Below are 18,342 nucleotides of genomic sequence, written 5' to 3' on the forward strand. Positions count from 1 at the left end.
AAATTGCTACCTATATTTCTCTCTACTTGAGCTCAAGCCTGCGTTTCTAGATCAGTCCCCTCCCTGAGGGTCAAACAGGGCTTCAGCAACCCAGTCTGAGTTGCCCACCTCACACCTTCCTGATCCCCAGATCCCAACAATTGTTGGTTGCCTGAAAGCTCAGTGGCAGGGACCCAGTGCCCCACCAGGCTGTGAGCAAAGTGAAGTCAGGGTGCCAGATTTCTGGCACACTGCTAGAGGTGGAGCAGGCTCCTGTCCACTGACCAAAGGTGTTCCAGGTTTTGGCCATCGCAAAAAGTCTGCTGCCCCACATAAGGAGAGTACAGGGCCATTTTCTAGAAAAATATACCTTTATTTACCATCTGTGTTTTGCTCAGGAGAGAGCATCCCATGCTCAGCTGGGGCTGGGTTGCTCAGGTCTTGTCAGTGAGGAGGGCACCTGGCCCCTTCTGCTATACCCACCATCACAGCATGGAGAGGATTCAGCAAGACCTTGTTTCCTTCACAGGGCCAGGACCCCTCATGACATCACCGCTTCCAGCATATTCCTTGCAAGGCCATCGGGGTGAGTTAAATAAAGGGGTGGGGATATTTTCTGGGAAAGGAACAGTCGATAACTTAACACAAAACAAACCTACCATGCTTAACAAGCCAGCTGGTAGATGAGTGCCTGTCAGACAAGTTACAGTGCCCAGTGTCCAGGCAGGATGGGCAGACCATTGCTCAGGGAAGGCAGCCTGAGCTCACTCCCACGTCACTGCCCATGGTGTGGCACAGCACAACTCAGGCTAAGGGCCTCCTCGGCACTGGCCAAATGTCCCCAAATGGCCTAAGCTCCCTGGGGACACAACAGCATGTGTGGGCCAGTGCTGCTGAGGCCCTGGCAATTTCTCAGGTAGCAGAGTCTTCTTGAGCAAGTAGTGAGTTTCAACAGGGTCTCTGACGCACTACATTTCAGGCTGGTTGTTTTATTCAGAAGAAGAAAATGTGTGATTCTCTTCAGATAGATGCAGGACAGCCGAGGTGCTTCCCAGCGGTCTGGTTTCAAGCCTTTACCAGTTGCTTGAGCCTGCTTTTGTGCAGAAGGCTGAAACATGATTTCTTGATGGGTTTCCTGGAGTGAGACCCTGCTATGGTTTTGGCAACAGAGTGTTGCCTCTCAAGTCGCCCTTGTGCCCTGCATGTCCTGGTGTTTGGGGTGCTTCCAGCTACACTCCAATAGCGTCACTTAAAGCTTAAATAACCCAAAGAATGTCTTGGATTCCTCAAAGTTAACCAGATCAATTTTGGAGACGTTGACATACAGACTGTCCTTCTCCCTGAGCTTGAATAAAGCCCCCAGGTAGCTTTTCCGGGCCCACATTTTCTCTTTAATGCAGTAGTTGATGCGCTTGTCCTCCATCAGCACATGGCTACCTGGCGACGCAGGGTTTCTCTTGTAGACAACATGGGTCAACACCTCGTTGTCACAGTCCCTTCCCCGGAAGAGCACACTGGAGTAAACAAAGTACAGACCAGTCTCATTGATCACAAGGCCCTGGCCACGGTACTGAATGCCACTGGTGAAGGCATGACCAGAGATGGGTTCCCACTCCAATGGGAGGTTCCGCTGTGTGGGGTTCCCTGGAAGCCAGAACGAGAGGGGAGGCACAGTAAGTACAAGCATTAACGTGTTTTCCCTCAAGTTACACCCCAAATCACAACCAAGTCACCTGTTCTCCGTGTCCTTGTGTGCAGTGTGAGAAGTCTGTCCCAACCTCATGGAGGTGGGAGCTCTCACCTTCCATATGCTCAACTGACGATGAGCTGCTTTTGAAAGCACCTCATTGAAAAAAACAAAAGCCAAAGCAAAAAATAGAGCTCTCATTAAAAAGTCTAAATGAGAGGAATATTTTAGCTGTAGAATAATTTCTGGTGCCAGAGCACACACATTTCTAGAGGAAATTGAGAAAGACTGTGCAAGGCAGCTCCTTACAATGATAGCCAGGCTGCCCTTCCACCTCAGTAACATCTGCCCTGTTCTCTGCTCCCAAATCTTGCTGGCCACTCAGCACATACCTGTTAAGTGTGCTGCCTTCCTTGCTTCCTTTTTCACTGGCTTACCCTCCTGCCCTGCATGAAAATAGAGGAGAGTTTAGCCATAAGCTCCATAGAGAAGCCAGACCAGTGAGAAGAATAGAGGCTAAAGTGGGGTAGATTCCCAGCAGCAAAGGGCACATAGGTGCCATGGTTTGCTGTGAAGAGATAGAAAGGCGCTCAACCAAATGCTACAGAACAATAGGGAGAGTCAGAAAGGAAGAGCTGAAGCAAAGGATTGGATGTGATCCAAAGCAAAAGGAAAAAACAGAAGAGCAAGGCAAGTTTTCATCTTAAAATGGTGGAGACCAGTGAACTCAAGCAGAGGACTTTCACTCAATTTTTCAGAGAGGGACAATATTGTGCCTTTATGTGGCATCTTTAGTCTGTGTCAAGGTGACTGCTCATGTCCTGTCACAGACATACCTGCTTTATTGCCCCACTCCAGCCCAGCACTTCTACAGCAGCCGAAATCTGTCTGCCAAGCACCAAACCTCCTTACAACTGGACTAGAGATGCTATTTGAGACATCCTGCAAAGCACCCGTCCAGCCAGGCAGACCCTGTCCTCAGAGAGGCAGAATATGGGTAAGAAAATTCTGCCTTCCATGGAGGGTTTGAGTCCTAGAGAAATGGGCTGGTTACAGTGACCGGGCATGGTCCCACTCCACCTTGCCCTTTCTCTCAGCATCTACTTCCGAGCATCAAGTTCTCAAATTTTATTTTCTTAAGCCAGTTATTTGGCCTTCTTTAAAAGGATCTCAATGCTAATAACATTGACAAAGAATGTAAAAGTCAAATAACAGTTTGAAAGTTCAAAATTTGATTTTAAAATTGTTCCATTGAGACTGAAACCACTTCTTTTCCTCTAAATTTAGGGGAAAAAAATATAGGTTCTTTTGGAAAGTTTCAATGTCATTGAAATGACTTTTTTTAAAGAGAAAACCACTGTAGAATCAGGTTCTTCGCAACTAACTTTGGCTGCAGCAAGTGAAACTGTACCAAAAGAATTTAGGAAAAAAGTTGTACCCTTGAGAGAGAGCAAGTGGATCTCCCACTCCCAAAGAAAACAAAACTCTGTGTCATCCCAAAATCTTAAAGAGCAAAGAGAAAAAGTAATAACACGTGCAGCATCCACCTCGGTTCTCTGCTCTCCTCCTTCTATGCCCGTTGTTTCAGAGTATTAGGACAGCCAGAAATTCACTTCCACAGCAGAATACCTCCTGGCGTCAGTACCCCACTAGAGCCTGGGAGGCCCTAAAGCAGAAACAAACTGTTCCACACTGACACCACTAAGCATTCCAGCAGGCAGGATGCAGGGCCCCCTCCCACACGCAGGAGATAAAGCTCTTCTTCAAGCCAAGCGAATGTAACAAGCACTTTCAGAGCATCAGAGCTGCAGCCCTTCTTTTGCACCTGACATGGGGAGGGAAGAGTTTGGCAGGAGCACTCACACATGCTGGCAAGGAGGAGTTCCTCTACATACATCAACTCACCTATGAGCTTCTCCAGAGCTGGAGGGATGCGTTCAGTGCTGACAGACTGTCAAAAAAAGAAGAGTGACAAGCTCTCTGAGCAGGGTGAGAGCATAAAGGCACCATCTAGATGCAGCCAGACTATCTCAACAATGTCTAGTTCTGGGTGCTCATGCAGAGCTGCAAGGTGAAATGTACAGGGAGGGAGAGCCTGCAGCACTCAAACATCAGGACATCTAAGTATGTACCATAGTCACCAACAGAGCAGTCCTTCACAGTAACAAACAGCCCCACGCACACTGGCATGGCAGACATGTCACTGCCACCGGCTTCTCCCCACAGCCTGCATGGCCAGCAGGCAGACTTTACCTCTCTGAGTTCAGCCAGTTCCTTCTCCAGATGGAAAATCTGAAACATGCTCAGCCCCACTCCAGTGAGGGCCAGCAGGATCAGCAAGGAGGTCACCAGGAAGCCGACGCTGCTTCTTTCTCTGTTGCTCTTTGGCTTTTTCCTCCGATCAGGTACCGGTGGTGGGAAGGGAGTGACAGGGGGTGCTGGATGGCAGGAAGTACTGGCATCAGCACAGCCATCCACCCAAAAGATCTGTGGGTACATGTAGTTCAAGTTCTGCTGCATGGCTGGGAGTGGGATGGGCTGGACGCGCTTTGCGTGATCTTCCATGTGGCAGCCAAAAACTGCCGAGGCTGGCCCAGACTGAGCCCTGGGGGAAGACCCAGCTCTGCTTCTTTGTGCCTGCATCATCACTCCAGCAGCGATCACCCAGCTAAGATGCTGCAACTCTATGAAAGCCTCAAGCAACAACAGCAAACCCCAAAAAGCTTCCGCCCTCAGCTGCAAGTTCAGGGCACCCGCCTGCTCCTCCCACACTGCAGCAGCACGCACATGCAGCTGGACAGAGCAAGCGGCAGGCTGCACTCGCGCAGCACCAGCCCCAGGAAGGAGGTGCACTGAGCAGCACGGTGCTGTCAGGCAGGGGCTGAGTAATCAGCCCAGCACACACCCACCAGCCAGCCACCCTTTCCAGCAACCCACTCAGGCAGAGGCAGCTGCTTTTCCATTGTGGTGTCCTGCACCACAAGCAGGGGGAATAACAGACTCTCCTGCTTCTGGCATCCTGCATGAGAAGTGAGAGACAGAGCTGAGGAGTTTTCTCCTTAGCAGAAGTATGAAGGTCTTACTCCAAGTACAGCAGCAGGCACTCAAGAATTGCTTTGTTTTGCTAAGGACAAATTACTTACTGCTGTCTGCTGTCCTCTTCCAGCTTGAAGTGATGTTAGGGAAATTCTTGTTGTTTTTCAGTGTTCTCCTCACAACAACGGTGAGTGCTGCAGCAGGACCTCACCTGGCTGGGTGTCCCTGATTTGACACTGCACTACTCATCTTGGTAGAACTTCTTTGCCTTTCAGGGAAGGATCCAGAGTTCAGGCACGCTGCAGGGACCACTACTCTTAAAGGCTCATTGCCAAATCACAAGGAGAGAGAGCATCTCCATTTCTCAATTTAATTAAGTCTTCAGTGGCCACAGATTTCTAAGTGGTGGCAAGGAGGTTTCCCATAAATTTACCAGATACACACAGAAGACTGTCCATAGCTATTTGCTCTTGCATTTCATGGACATAATGAAGGGTGTGCATTGGTAGGACGGCAGCGTTTAAAAAATGAAATGTTTAATGCAAGAACAAACAGCATTTTTGTCTCTTATGTGGCTGAAAAAAGCAGCCCCAACACACAGGTTTTGATCTTGAACATCAAAATCTAGAGTTCAAGGCCAGCATGCTCTAACAATGTGCGCACATTGGTTTCTCCAAAGCAAGGGCTGAGCTGTGCCTCCAACCACACCAATCAGTCAGATGTGCCCTCAAAACCTTGCACCACCAGCCACCCCACTGCTTGTTGAAAACGTTCACCGCAGCCCCTTGCTGAAACGGCAATACACAGCACAAACCATTTCAGCAACCTGTAGGGTCCTGTACTTCTAGGTTTCTGACATAAAAAATAAAAGTAACGTAAATTCACCTCCACCAGTTCAAGCCTACTCAACACTCAGTCCATCTCAGAGCGCTGAGGACACCGTGCCTGCAGCTCATTGCAAAACAGACATGGGTGCCAGGGAGTCCCCATTTCTTTAATGCCCTCTGGGGCCCTTCAACTGCTGTAAAAATACAGGGGGCAAAGCCCAGAGCTTTCTCCCTCCCGCACTCTCTCTTCAAACCAGGCAATCTTTGCCCTTCCTCCAGGTGGATGGTTAGGTGTTTTAGGTGTCTTCCCCCTCCGGGCTGGCCCCCACACCCCTTTTTCTGATGTTGACTAAGTTCAGTGCAGACAGCTCATTTAGGTGGGATTGTGGGCACGTGAGCAAGATCCCTTAAACGTCACAGATGTGCTTGTCACTGACCCACTGCTTCCTATTTTCACCAAGATGCACGTATGTTTTTGTAATGCGTGGGTAAGCGAATAAAAGCCCCATTTCAGCCCTGCCTGCTGCATCTTCTCATTTGGCTGCTCAAATCAAGAGCCCTCTAACACCACACGCTGTGGCAAACCGAAGACTGGGCTTATTTTACCATCAAAGAATCCCTTTCGGTGCACAGCACGCTTTCAGAGGCTTCTCCCTTCCCGGCACTCTCTGCTATTACTGAGCCTGCTGTCACACTCTCCGTTTCGCCTGTGGCCACCTGCAGAGGTCACCTGGAAAGCAGTGCCAAGTGGGAGCGCATCCATGTGGCACATCACGGCACCCGCATGTTCTGCCTTCTGCTGGCTTCCTATTGCTCAAGCCATACACTGCCTTCACGAGAATTCTGAAGTGATGGCAAGACAGTTTGCTGCAGATAGACACCCAGCTCACAGCAAGCTCTTTTGATAGAAAGCCAAGAACCAAAATTTAGGCAAGGTTGGTCTCACTCAACATAGGAGTCAGGAACAGCTAAGCAGGATAAAAGGACAAAAGAAGGGCAAAAAGGGCACCAGATTTATCTCTCTGCCTCCTAAGCCCCCTTTTCACCAAGTCTGCCAGCAAAGAACAGCTAAAGACAAGACACGGATACGTGCGCAGAAAAAGAGAATGTGCTCAGAAGGATCTTCCCCATCTCTTGATCCCCCCCACAGAGAAAAGGTGGGAGCTCTTGTTAACAGCACACAGCACTAGGCTGAAGTTTGTGCTGACAATGGTCAGAATGAGCCAGCAGCTGAAAAACACAGATACAAGTTTGCATCAATAGATTCAAGGATTTAAAAAAAAAAAAAAAAAAGATGGTGTGTAGGAGGAAGACTTATTAGGTTCTGGACATAGTAAAATATGTATCTGAAGATGATATTTCCTGTTACAATAATGACTAGCAGAAATGCTAAAAAGCAACTCTTGCAAGCCCACAGGCTGCATAAATTACACCCAAGAACAACTGAACTCGTAGTTAAGAAATGATCAAAAAGACAGCATTCAAAGGCAGGGTTGTGTTTGTTTTGAAGCATTTAACTCTGGAGGCGACAGCCCTTTGTTGTCCCGGGCTAAGCCTGGCAACCAGAGCCAGGGCAATACCGGTAAGTACCAGCCACATCTGGCAGAACAGATGCACCCATGCACGCTCACTAATGGGTACCTCGGAAAGAGCAATGGGGAGCACCACGCAAGAGAAGGCTTCTGGATTTTTTGCAGCAGGGAAAGCATAAGGCCCCAGGAGCTCAAGCTCACAGATAGCATGGGCTAACAAATGGGAAGATGCAGACAGTTCCAGAACGCATGTTGCAAGTTGAAATTCAGCTTCAGAGGAGCTCAGGAAGGAGAGACAATGAATGACAGACAGCAAAAGTGTGACCAAACCCCTTGGTTTATCTGAGAGCAGAGTGGCAGGGACATAACTGAGGATCCTACACAGCTCTATAGTGCTCCCAGCTGCCTCCCCTGCATGGTAAAGCACAAGTATGGTGGATCTCACTGCACTCTCCTCTTGTCTGCTCCTCCTGCCCCAGGGCAGCTCATGGAGAAAGCAGCAGCTCACAGCGTCCCTGGGTTACACAACATTGCGGTGAGCACTGACATCTTAGTGTTGTTTCCTTATTACATGTTTTTTTAACAGTTCTGATTTCCCAGTCAAGGGTGATGCTTTCCACTTCCCTCTACAGTCAACTCTTCACTAGAAACACAAGGCACATGCTGAGATGTGCGTCGGTGCCAGGAGCTCGCTAGGGAGGTGTTCATGTTCACAAAAGTGCAGCATTCAAACCCCATTTCTGACAGCTCTATGGCACCGCAATGCTTAGCACAGCCCTTTTCCAGCAAGCCAGACATTTTGCTCTCTTGTTCATTAAGCACATGCAAACCGCACCCTGCTCCCATTGAGCACTGGGAGCAGCAGAAGGGGCACAGAGCTGTGCAGGGCCCTTCCGAGGCAAGAGACAATCCAGCAGCACAAAGAGCCAAAGCAGCCAAGAAGAGAATTGGAAGCAGCAGAGTAAGATTTCATTTCTTTTGATTGCATCTGTAATAAAAACAAGAAAATTAGGGGCTATGAGGTAACGCGATCCACTGCTTGGACATAGTTATGAGAAAATGGAACAGCTGCTGTGGCTTCTCAGAGGTTGCAAGGAAGACTACAGCGAACATGCAGATGCTGATTTCCCATTTTCCCCATGACAGTCAATAAGTGCATTCACAAACCCTGCAGGGAATCCATACCCTGCGCCCTGCTGCCAGCACACAGCCAGCCTCGGCCTGGTTATCAAACATTGACCATGCCTGTGTGGTAGCCTCCTGGGCAGCGTATGCAACCCTCAAGTCACAGCAGTAACCATGCCAAGTTATAACTAACTGATGTTCACTAGCTGTTTCAAGTTATTTTTTGTAAGAGTCATATACAGAGATTCTTCTTTGCTGTGAGACTGCTGAGGGCCTAGTAGGATCCAAGCTCTCTACCCACACATCAAAGAAAAAACTAGCATCAAGATGGCCAGCATTTGTTTTCCATTTTTATATCCTTAAGAGTCATATCAAAGAAACACCACATGGCTGGGGTTAGAGGGGACCTCGAAAATCCCCCAGTCCCACCCCTGCCATGTGCTGGCTGCCCCCCAGCTCAGAATGCCCAGGGCCCATCCATGGCCTGGGTCACCTCCAGGGATGGGGCACCGACAGCGCTGGGCAGGAGTGCCAGCGCCTCACTGCCCTCCAAGTGAAAAATACCTCTGTAACATCTAATCTAAATCTCCTTTTTTAGTTTAAAGCCATTCCCCCTTGTCCTATCATTATTTGCCCATGTGAAGTTGGTACTCCTCCCACTTGTAAGCTCCCCTCAAGTACTGGAAGGCCACAATGAGCTCTCCTCAGAGCTGTCTCTTCTCCAGGCTAAACAAGCCCAACTCCCTCAGCCTTTCTTCATAGGAGAGGTGCTCCAGCCTCCTGAACATCTTTGTGGCCTCCTCTGGACCCGCTCCACCAGCTTCACATCTTTCTTGTTCTGAGGCCCTTTTTATTTAAACTGAGGAAGGGATACATAAAAAAGATCTGTGGTTTTTTCTATCCATTCCTAAGATAACCCACTTTATCTGAAAAAGGTCTGGAAACATTAGCTCTTCTCAAGCTGATACAAACCCCACTAAGTTTCATTTCTTTAGCAACACTTGATGCTGTTTGACACTCAGGGTTTCCACGAGATGAGACACGCTGCTTGATGGCTGCCTACCCACAGCACTTTGTGGTCAGAGCTCTACACTTTGTTCCAAATGCAGTGGAACATTTGTACTCAAGTGAAGCATGTTAAGCTGTTCCATCCCATCTCACGCTGCATGTTGGCAAAAGCAGAAGCCACCTTACACTTCAGTTCTCTCTCTACCAATACCACACAGCTAATGGAGTTTGCATGTTTAAAAGATACTGCATTTCCACTCTGATGCTTAATGCATATAAGCAAAATGTCTTATTTCAGCAAACATGGCTAGTAATACCTTTATATGATGCATGTTTGTGATTATGCCTCCTCTGATGGAAACATCTGCGTTGCTTAAATATTTGGTGCCCTTGGGCTTGCATGAAGAGATCAAAGTGCTCCAAGCACTTCTGTGTGCAACAGTTTCTTGCAACAGGAAACAAGAGCTCTCTTTGCTGTGACAGGCTCCTCAGGGTGACCACCTGACTTGCTAGCTGAGTGTTGTGGTTCGTCTGTACAACCACCTCAGCACACTGAGGTTGTGGCAGAGACCCGGGAGCTCAAACAGCACCACAGAATTCCTACTGGCATCCTGCTAAGGGCTCACTCCCTGCCATCACCTCCACAGATGTACTACATCTATGTCCTAGAAGATGAGACCCTTGACTTACATAATCAGCAGCCAGACTTCTCGTTATACAGGCTGCTGCCGAAGTCAACAGCTTATTTACTCTGAGATATGCTTTAATGCAAAAGCAATTTCCTCATGGCTAATTCAATCTGGTTTTAAACAATATAATGAGCAAGGTTAGCACAATGTAACTCAAAGACTATAGAAAGCCACAACGAAAGCCAGGAGGTCAGTTCTATTTCATTACCAGCCGGCTGGAAACTGAGTTGGTTTTTGTTTCTTTGTTTTTAAAGCAGGGCATCTAATTTTAAGATTTTTTTTTACCCTTTAAACTGTACTTAGACATAGCTCAGCAGGTGGACACTCTGCATGCCTGAATCTCAAGAGCAGGCGCAGCCCGTCTCCTGTTCGGAGAGCAAGTGCAGCCCAGAAGGAACGCTGCACTCCAGTGGAAATCCTGAGAGCACAACACACTCACCACCCCATCTAAGGAAAGTGGAGAGCAGGACAGGTGCTTAAGCAAGCTCTTAAACCGCAGGAGACTTGGGAACGATCACCAATTTGGCACGTGCCAGGGAAAAAGGATACAGTCCTCATTGCTCAACATGCACACTGCTTTCGTGGCATTTTACAACACGAAATATATCACAAGGTGGACCTGGCCCTCCTCTGAAGTATCCACACCATCTCAGGAATTTGTCAAGCTTTATAAACCACCTTCATGACTAAGGTCATGCTCTGCAGAGTAGAACCAACTTAGGAGAAACTTTATTTCATTGAAGAATCAGGTTAGTCAGTGTGATATTATTAAAAGTGAAATAGGAAGTTAAAAATTACTCAAGAGCCCACATGAAAGGATAGCATTTAAGCAAACAAGAATGTGATTTTAGGAGCTTTTTTAAAAAAGAAAATAAAAAAGTGGTTACAAATAATTAAAAGCAGCAAGCACTGCAAGAGGAAGCTGTGGTTCGGTTCCATCCTACTGCCAGAAGCAAACACACAGCTGCAATAGCGTAAGCAGCCCAGGAGGTTCCTCTATATGGGGCTTTTCCAGTGGTTGAAGCATGAAGTGGTTGGCTGGAAAGTTTAGACCAAGACACAGTTGAAGTGTTTAGGTAACAGTTATGAGAATATGGAAAGTTGCTCCTCAACTGACATGCACCAGCAGCGATCCTATGACAGAAATATTTTATTGACAGGAATCATTACTGCTAACATCAATTTCCACTAAGCAGCACAACAGAGCTGTTAGGCTGACGTCTTTCACCGTATGTCCAGGCTCCTGTGAACTAGATACATAAAAAACTGGAGAAGCCTGCACTGTGGGCAGTGCTTTCTCTCCCTATCACACCAGATGAATTCACACAAGTTCCTGTACACTCAGAGCCCAGAGGCAGCATTTCTTAGGAACAATAAAGGAGCCTTCAGGAAAGCGAATCTACGCAGCTCACATCACGATGTGGGTTTTTTTAATACTGATTTTGGAGAACATTTTCAGAACTGTGAATGCTGTGAGGTCCTCCCAAGACAGTCTTGAAACATGAGAGACTGAGAGAGGAACATTCCTGACCCTACATTAGCTGCCCCTTACGGCACCTGCCACATCTCCCGTGTGAGCTGCAAGCCATATGACTTCAAATCACATAGCTGAAACAGACCTCTGATCTATCTTGGACATGCATTATTCCCATGGCATGTTCCCTATATGTTCACTACAATAAAACTTTATTGCTGGTATTATTATCTTTTTTTCCCTGCAGAACACAGCAGCTCCTTAGATTACTAAGCCCTGCCCAGCTTTAACATCAAGAGATAGTAGGGAATAAAGGACCGTTTGAACGGAATTTAGTTGCACATCTAAAATTGTTGACATGGAAATCTGAACATCTGCTTGGAACTGAAACATGCAGCCTACTCACAACTACCAACACCTAAGGTACAAAACAGATCACAGCAGCAAAAGAACATCAAGAAGGGGTTTCAGTTTGAGGCCAAGAATCACCCATCCTAAAGAGGATGGGGATAGGTACATCAAATGTTTTTAAACCAGTAACGAAGGATAAGTAAAAACTTGGTAGTCAGAGATGTATTTGACACCTGCATATTGCATCATCAGTCATTTGGCCTCATTCTAAACCTCTCAATTGGAGGTTTCAGCACATGATAGCAAAGATGGGCTTTTCTAAGAATTTGGTTGTGTCCAGCTTCATTTGACTGATGGGAAAAACAGCTCAGTTACAACGAGGACAGAAAAGAAAGCAAACTTCCTACAAGTGACGCATCAAGAGGAAGGAAGGTAAATTGAAACAGAAAATCCACACCGCAAGAAAGCCACACACCCCCAAAGCAGCCCCTCCTGCACTTTTCAATTCTTTTTTTGAATCAAAGCAATTCCCATGATGAAGCTAGAGACTCTCACGAGAGAAATTAGCACAGGGGAGGTGTCATTTGAGGAGTAAGGGACTGGACTGCCAATGAATTTGGCATTTGGCTGCACACAGTGCTGCTAGGCTTGCTGCAAATAAGTTGTCCTGGTCCCACACTGAAGTGTAAAGATCAGTCCTCCTTGGAGATGCATTTAAGTCATAAGACAGATTTTCAAAGGAAAAGTGCCACTAAGTTAAAGACAAAGTGTTCAGATTTATTTGGAAATTCACAGTTTCTAATGGCACTACAGCTCTGTAGTTACATACTCTTGTTCCACAACAACGTATGCTGCACTCAGATGGTATGCATTTTCTTCATCCAGATTAAAAACTCTTAAATTCACGTTCAACAAGTCTGGTTCATGTGCTCTGACTGGCTAATTGTGCAGATCAAATCCAAAAGTACATCACCTTAAAGTATTCATAAACTAACAAGAAAGCAGCAAAAAAAACCAAAACACCAAAAACAAAGGCTTTAAATAAGTCACATGACATACAATACCCAGGAAAGGCATTAGATCTGTTTAAAAGGGTACCACTAAAAGTGCTCAATAAGTTAACTTTTTTTTTTAAACAACGTGAACCTGTAACATTTGTCAAAAGGAATAACCTTTTGTTCCACTCACTCAGATACACACAACATTTTACCAGTCACACATTCTATAGTATCCAAATATACAGTCACAGTCAAAAGTAAAAAAAACTCTTGTACAAAAATATCAACCATACAAACACTGCACATTTGTTAGCCAATACAAAAGCAAACGCTACAGAAATACCCACTCTGAACCAACCCGACTGGTCAGACTTCAAGGCTTTGCAAACGCAGCATACCCGGAGCTGCCTTGGAAAACTCTGCCTCATCTGCCCCAAGGCATCCTCGTGTTCTCCAGCTGAGCTTTCTCCTCAGCTCTTAGCACAGAAACAAATGGAGTGCTCTCCATTCAGCTCTTCTGGAAAACTACAGCAGTCAATTTTGATAACAAAAGCATTCATCATCACAAGATGCCATTGTTCACAAGAAATACTAAAGAGCAACTGTCATTTGTTCAGTACATCGGACTACAGCTCTGATTTGTGCCTGTAGGTAGAAATAAACGTAACTACCATTCCCAGTGAGATATTTTTCTCAATGGAGTTTGCAAAACCAGAATCCAGTCAGGCAAGTCCATCTGTTAGTATTTTTACAGTATCCAGTCCACATTACTGAGTCCAGCTGAAAGCCAACACATGTCCCTTTACAGCACTGTAGTGTTACATCTTCAAAAAAAAAAAAGCTAGAGAAATTACAAAATAAATCAAATGACAAACAATTGTATCTCCCCTCTTCCAGTGGCATTATAAATAGACAAAAGGCACATAAATATGGGAAGGTGCAAGAAATAGGAACAAAGCTGAAGGAAGAGGATTAGGCTTTTATCCCTATTCCACCCAACAAACTGGGTTTCAAAAGATCTCTGCCCCAGGAACTGTGGAAAAAAAACCTTTAAAAAATGAACCCTGCCCTCCCTCCCCCCAAGCTGTTCTCATAGGAAATTTTCAGCCTCGTAAAGCTGCAGCTTATAGCCAAGATTGACACAATCCCATCTAGTTAAAAAGGCAGAAACCAAATTTCTGAATACTTTCCAATTCGTTGAGCTCTTCGTCTCCCACCATCCTCCCACAGAATACCACAGACTGTTCTCAAATGAACAAACACTCTCCTGTTTGAGAAGTTCAGCTAGTTTTAGATGTGTCCAGAAACTGCCGTGACACCAAGCGCTCCCACTGTTATATCTTTGTTTCCTTTGATTATGTCATGCAGGCTTGGCATTGACCCTGACTTAGTCTGTATTAGAGCTTTTATGAGCTTCCCTTGGTCTGAAACTTTAGACCGTCTTCGTTTTATAGCCCTCTTCTCAGTTTTTGTCTTTTGGGTTTGTCCATTGCACAGACTCGTACAAGCTGAAATGCCACAGAAATAGGACTCCTCAGACTGCGATGACGTTTCTGAGCTTCCTTCAGATGGAGGACCTTTATACGAAGAGTGATAAACTTCCCCAATGTTAGAGAAGTCCCTCTGGTTTGTGAACGGCTTCCTTCCTTTTATTTCCCCATTGGCTATGGGATGAGGAGGCTCTGCCGTTGGCTTGAGAGTCTCTATCTTTTCACTTTTGTATTTGCAACGTTTTTTCTGAAACCACAAGTAAAAAGAGAAACAGTCAGCTTCTGAAAGGGAAGCAGGGCTAACACCCAACCCTGGGGAGCAGGGCAGCAGAGAGCAGCCGAGACACACACCACCTGCCGGCAGGACGGTGCTCACGCTCAGCCTGCCTCCCTGCACCTACTGTACCTTCTTCTCTGGGGAGAACTTCAGGGGTTCTACAATGTACAGGTCCTCAGGATCCACTGTAAGAAAGGGCACAAAAACTCAGCAGTTCTAACCAATAATGTCAGCTCCAGAACAACACCATTCTAACTAAGCGGGAAGATAAAATATTCCATTTATCAGACAGTTTTGCTGCCATTATAGACTTATGGACACACACCACATGTACGTGGAAGTGAAGTCAACACCGAGGAAGTCCCCTTCGCTGACATGGCAGCTGTCAGTGACAGATACTTGAAAACATCTGATGTTCTGACAGATTAGGCCATAAGAGCAGAACACAGAATGCCCTTTGGGAAAAGGAACGAGTGGTTGGCAGGAATGAGCTTCTAACATATGACCTCTTAATAACGTAGCAGTGCTTAATATGCACCTAGAAGCAAAAGCATCTATCAGCAAAACAGATATTCAGACTGATGTGATTTTTCCTCCGAGCCTAAGCAGCAAAGATGACTGGAAAAACACAACTGAAAAAAAATAACTTAAGCCCTTGCTCATCTCTACTGCAACAGGTTTCCAATTCAAGTAATGAGTTTCCAGGCAATTTTATTCACTGTACAAGAACTGTGGAGCTGGTTTGCTGCATACCCAGTAGTTACTGTCATTATAAAGTTGCACCGCTTCTGTTTTTGAGTGACGATGATGGCCTAAGAAAGCAGAATTCACTTGTTCTGAATCTAACACAAATACTGAAGCGACAAGATAGCTCCTCCTAGTCAAACCAGGATAAATTATCTAAATTTTCTTAATACAGCTGATAAATTTGGATCCATAAATACCCGCTAAGTTTCAACACCGACTACTTAGGACTTCCAAGAAGTAGGGCATTCAGACTTGGTTTCTGGCATTAAAAAAATACCACTTTCTAGGAGCTTGCTAGCTTTGTAGGCCTGCATTGATTGTTACTAATCTCAGTTATACTCTACAAATGCTAATACTAGATTTTAGCATTATTTAGCACAGTTCTGGGAGTGCCCAGTAACACTAACGAATCACCCTGTTGTACAGAATGTATCAGCAAACTACTACAATTCAGTGTACTTTGACGTTAAGATGTGATGCCATTTTCATACACACTTGCAACAAAACACACATTGTATAGTGCCCAGAGTAATACCACAGACCAGCTGTGTTGCAGGTGGATCGTACCTTCTTTACCGGATAGCTGGAAAGACTGTGATCTGACCAGTGGGAGAGAAGTTCTTCTTTTCAAATTCATATCGTCATAAGAGGAAAAACATCTAAAGCAATGCAAAACACAAAGCTTTTTAAAACATGTCTCTCTCAGGACTATACACTTTTCCATTAAGAAGCATTTTTGGCAGAAGAACAGAATCAGTCATTCACGCAGGTGCCCGAGCAGGCCAGGCAAACAGACACAGCACTCCCTTTACAGCATGCTATCAAGGCACGTTAAGTTTGCTAGCTCCACAATTGCTACAGAGCAGTAACTGCACTTTACAATCAATTTTGAGTTCGCAGAAAGTAAATGTGGGATTGAAGCAGATTTGGCAATCCCAGCAGATTTAGGAAATATCAATAAAAGCTGCACGAAAAATTAAGTTTCAAATACATTACCTTTTGGGGCTAGGGTAGTGATTACTTTTAGGAATTTTTGAGAGGTAACCTTCACAGAACTGAGATGTGCTTCTGCACCGCTGCACACAAAGCACCAAGCCCAGAATGACACAGAGAACCAGAGAAATCACAAGGTAGGTTTGTCGATCAGAAACCTGGAAAAATTTGATACAGCCGTTAAAGACTAACCAGTAATGCAATGGCACTATTACCTTGCTTTCAACACAAAAACTTCAAAAGAACAGAACTGAAATGTTTTCAAGTCACCTTCCCTATTTTTCCACTTCATACCAACATTCAAGTTGGAGTAGTTTTTCCAGAGGTTTGACTTAGTGCAATACTACATGGCATTCAAGGACTAAAGGCTGAAAACCACCACCTGATAATGTGGGACAAGATTCCACTATGGTACTACTGTTGCTTAAAGAAACAGCTGCCCCCCATAATGAACATACAAGCCTATCTGAAAGCAATATACTTTCCACAACCTAGTGTGGAAACGTAACTTCTGATTTACACTTGATACATAATATCTCAGTATTATGCTTTTCATCAGTTGACACTGTAGTACTGAATGAATCCTATTATGTTCACTTGATTCAATGGGTTTCATCTTCCAGACTATTCATTTTCACATCCTAGCAGGATCTTTCCAATATGTTCATTTCTGAACATACACAGATGAAGTTCACTAGAATTGCACAGAAGCTGAAATTCAGGGGTATTTTGCAAATTACATTTCAAAATAAATAGCAGTTTCCTATAACAATGTACCTCAAGTGCACTAAGGGATGAGAAGACAAAGACTTCAGAAAAGACAAGAAACACTACTTCCCATCTTGTACTGATGAAATGTCTCAGACAAATAGACTCAGGTGACTAGAGCTCAGGGAAAGTGCGTATTCAAATCCCAGGATATTTGTCTATCATACCCTGATGATCACCATTGTCAAATCCTATTTAAAAGCACAGCACTCATTAACAGGAGGTTAGCCAACTGGGAGTCAATGAGGGTGCCTCACTAAGTGCTAGAAAACAGCTCAGGACACACCTTTGGCAGCACACACAAAAAGAGTCATACTTAAAATATGGTCTGAAATCCCAGGCTGAAGAATGTAAATATTTGAAAGAACATGTTCCTAATATTGGTGCCAAGATTCCCCTAATCTCCTAAGATCATGATAGCCAGAGAGGAAAGGAGAAGGGGGGTTCAGTCATGCTAGTCTGCCACCCAGGAGGTGGTTATCACAGTCCAGATGCAGCAGTGCTCAGTACCCACTCACACACTAGATCTCCTATTGCAAGGTTGTTAATATTCAAGTGGTCAATATAAGTGCTGGAAATGTAAAGAACCTTGTTTTACTAAAGCTGGGAAACAGATAAAGCCGTGCAATACAACTTGTTATTCAACATGTTAGATGCCAGAGAAGTTCTTGAAGAATAGGATGTATCATCCCCCCACTCTCATCATGTTTCAAACACTGTGTGTAACAAATCCTACTGCTGCCATTGTGAAGTCAGAGGTTAGCCTTCTAATTTCACTGAGAATCATTTTACAGGACAATATCAACTGCAAAGCACTACAGAAAGGTTGAGATATTCAGTTATTCCAAGCAAGTTCTTTCTTTTATAACGAGCTCTGATTACAATTACAGTACTAGCAGGGCTGCAGTAAAAACTATTACCAATTTTGCTGTGCACAAGACAGCTCAAAATACTCAGCCTTTCTTCTCCTCCCTAGGCCAGCGGCCGAAGCAGGCTGGAAGCAACAACTGAAAAGCTTTGCTAAAAGACTCCAGGCCCCTTCAAACTGAGATATGTTTATGCATCCATTTCCTTTGCTCAAGATCTTGCACCATACTGCTGATTTATAATTACCTCACGTTTTAATTCCGCCACGGTTGTTGACAGATTGGAAACTAGTTGCGTCATGTTGGTGAGCTGTGCTTGTAACAGCTGGATTGCTTCTGTTTGCCGCTGATCCTGTATTGAGGAGAGTCATGCCCATGCTATTTAGTTCCACTATCCCGTACTATAGCACAACATTAGCATTCTATCTGACACAACCAGGCATGATGGAGCCATGTGATCTTTTTAGCACATTTCCAACAAAGCTTTCACTTAAC

The 18,342-nt window shown here is 45.2% G+C and overlaps 2 protein-coding genes across 7 annotated transcripts in view; both read right to left on the reverse strand.

The window, feature by feature from the left end:
• FASLG (Fas ligand) lies at window positions 332-12,315 on the reverse strand. The gene is made up of 4 exons (XM_021405066.1): window positions 3,920-12,315; window positions 3,572-3,617; window positions 2,059-2,112; window positions 332-1,623 (listed from the first exon to the last, which is right to left on the reverse strand). Exons 1-4 carry the CDS (start codon window positions 4,310-4,312, stop codon window positions 1,229-1,231), a joined length of 888 nt encoding a protein of 295 aa, XP_021260741.1. The 5' UTR covers window positions 4,313-12,315; the 3' UTR covers window positions 332-1,228.
• Window positions 12,465-18,342, reverse strand: part of SUCO (SUN domain containing ossification factor) — a 40,403-nt gene continuing 34,525 nt past the window's right edge. For 5 of the 6 annotated variants that reach the window (XM_021405048.1, XM_021405047.1, XM_021405049.1 and 2 more), the window contains 5 exons: window positions 18,095-18,199; window positions 16,217-16,371; window positions 15,788-15,879; window positions 14,603-14,658; window positions 12,465-14,443 (listed from right to left, as the gene is read on the reverse strand). In XM_021405048.1, coding sequence (XP_021260723.1) covers window positions 13,997-14,443; window positions 14,603-14,658; window positions 15,788-15,879; window positions 16,217-16,371; window positions 18,095-18,199 — 855 coding nt within the window. In that variant the 3' untranslated portion in view covers window positions 12,465-13,996. Of the gene's footprint in view, window positions 14,444-14,547; window positions 14,659-15,787; window positions 15,880-16,216; window positions 16,372-18,094; window positions 18,200-18,342 lie in introns of all 6 variants that reach the window. The other variant, XM_021405051.1, reaches the window with a different exon arrangement.

Source organism: Numida meleagris, chromosome 7 (assembly GCF_002078875.1).
Source record: "Numida meleagris isolate 19003 breed g44 Domestic line chromosome 7, NumMel1.0, whole genome shotgun sequence".
Classification (NCBI taxonomy): Eukaryota; Metazoa; Chordata; class Aves; order Galliformes; family Numididae; genus Numida; species Numida meleagris.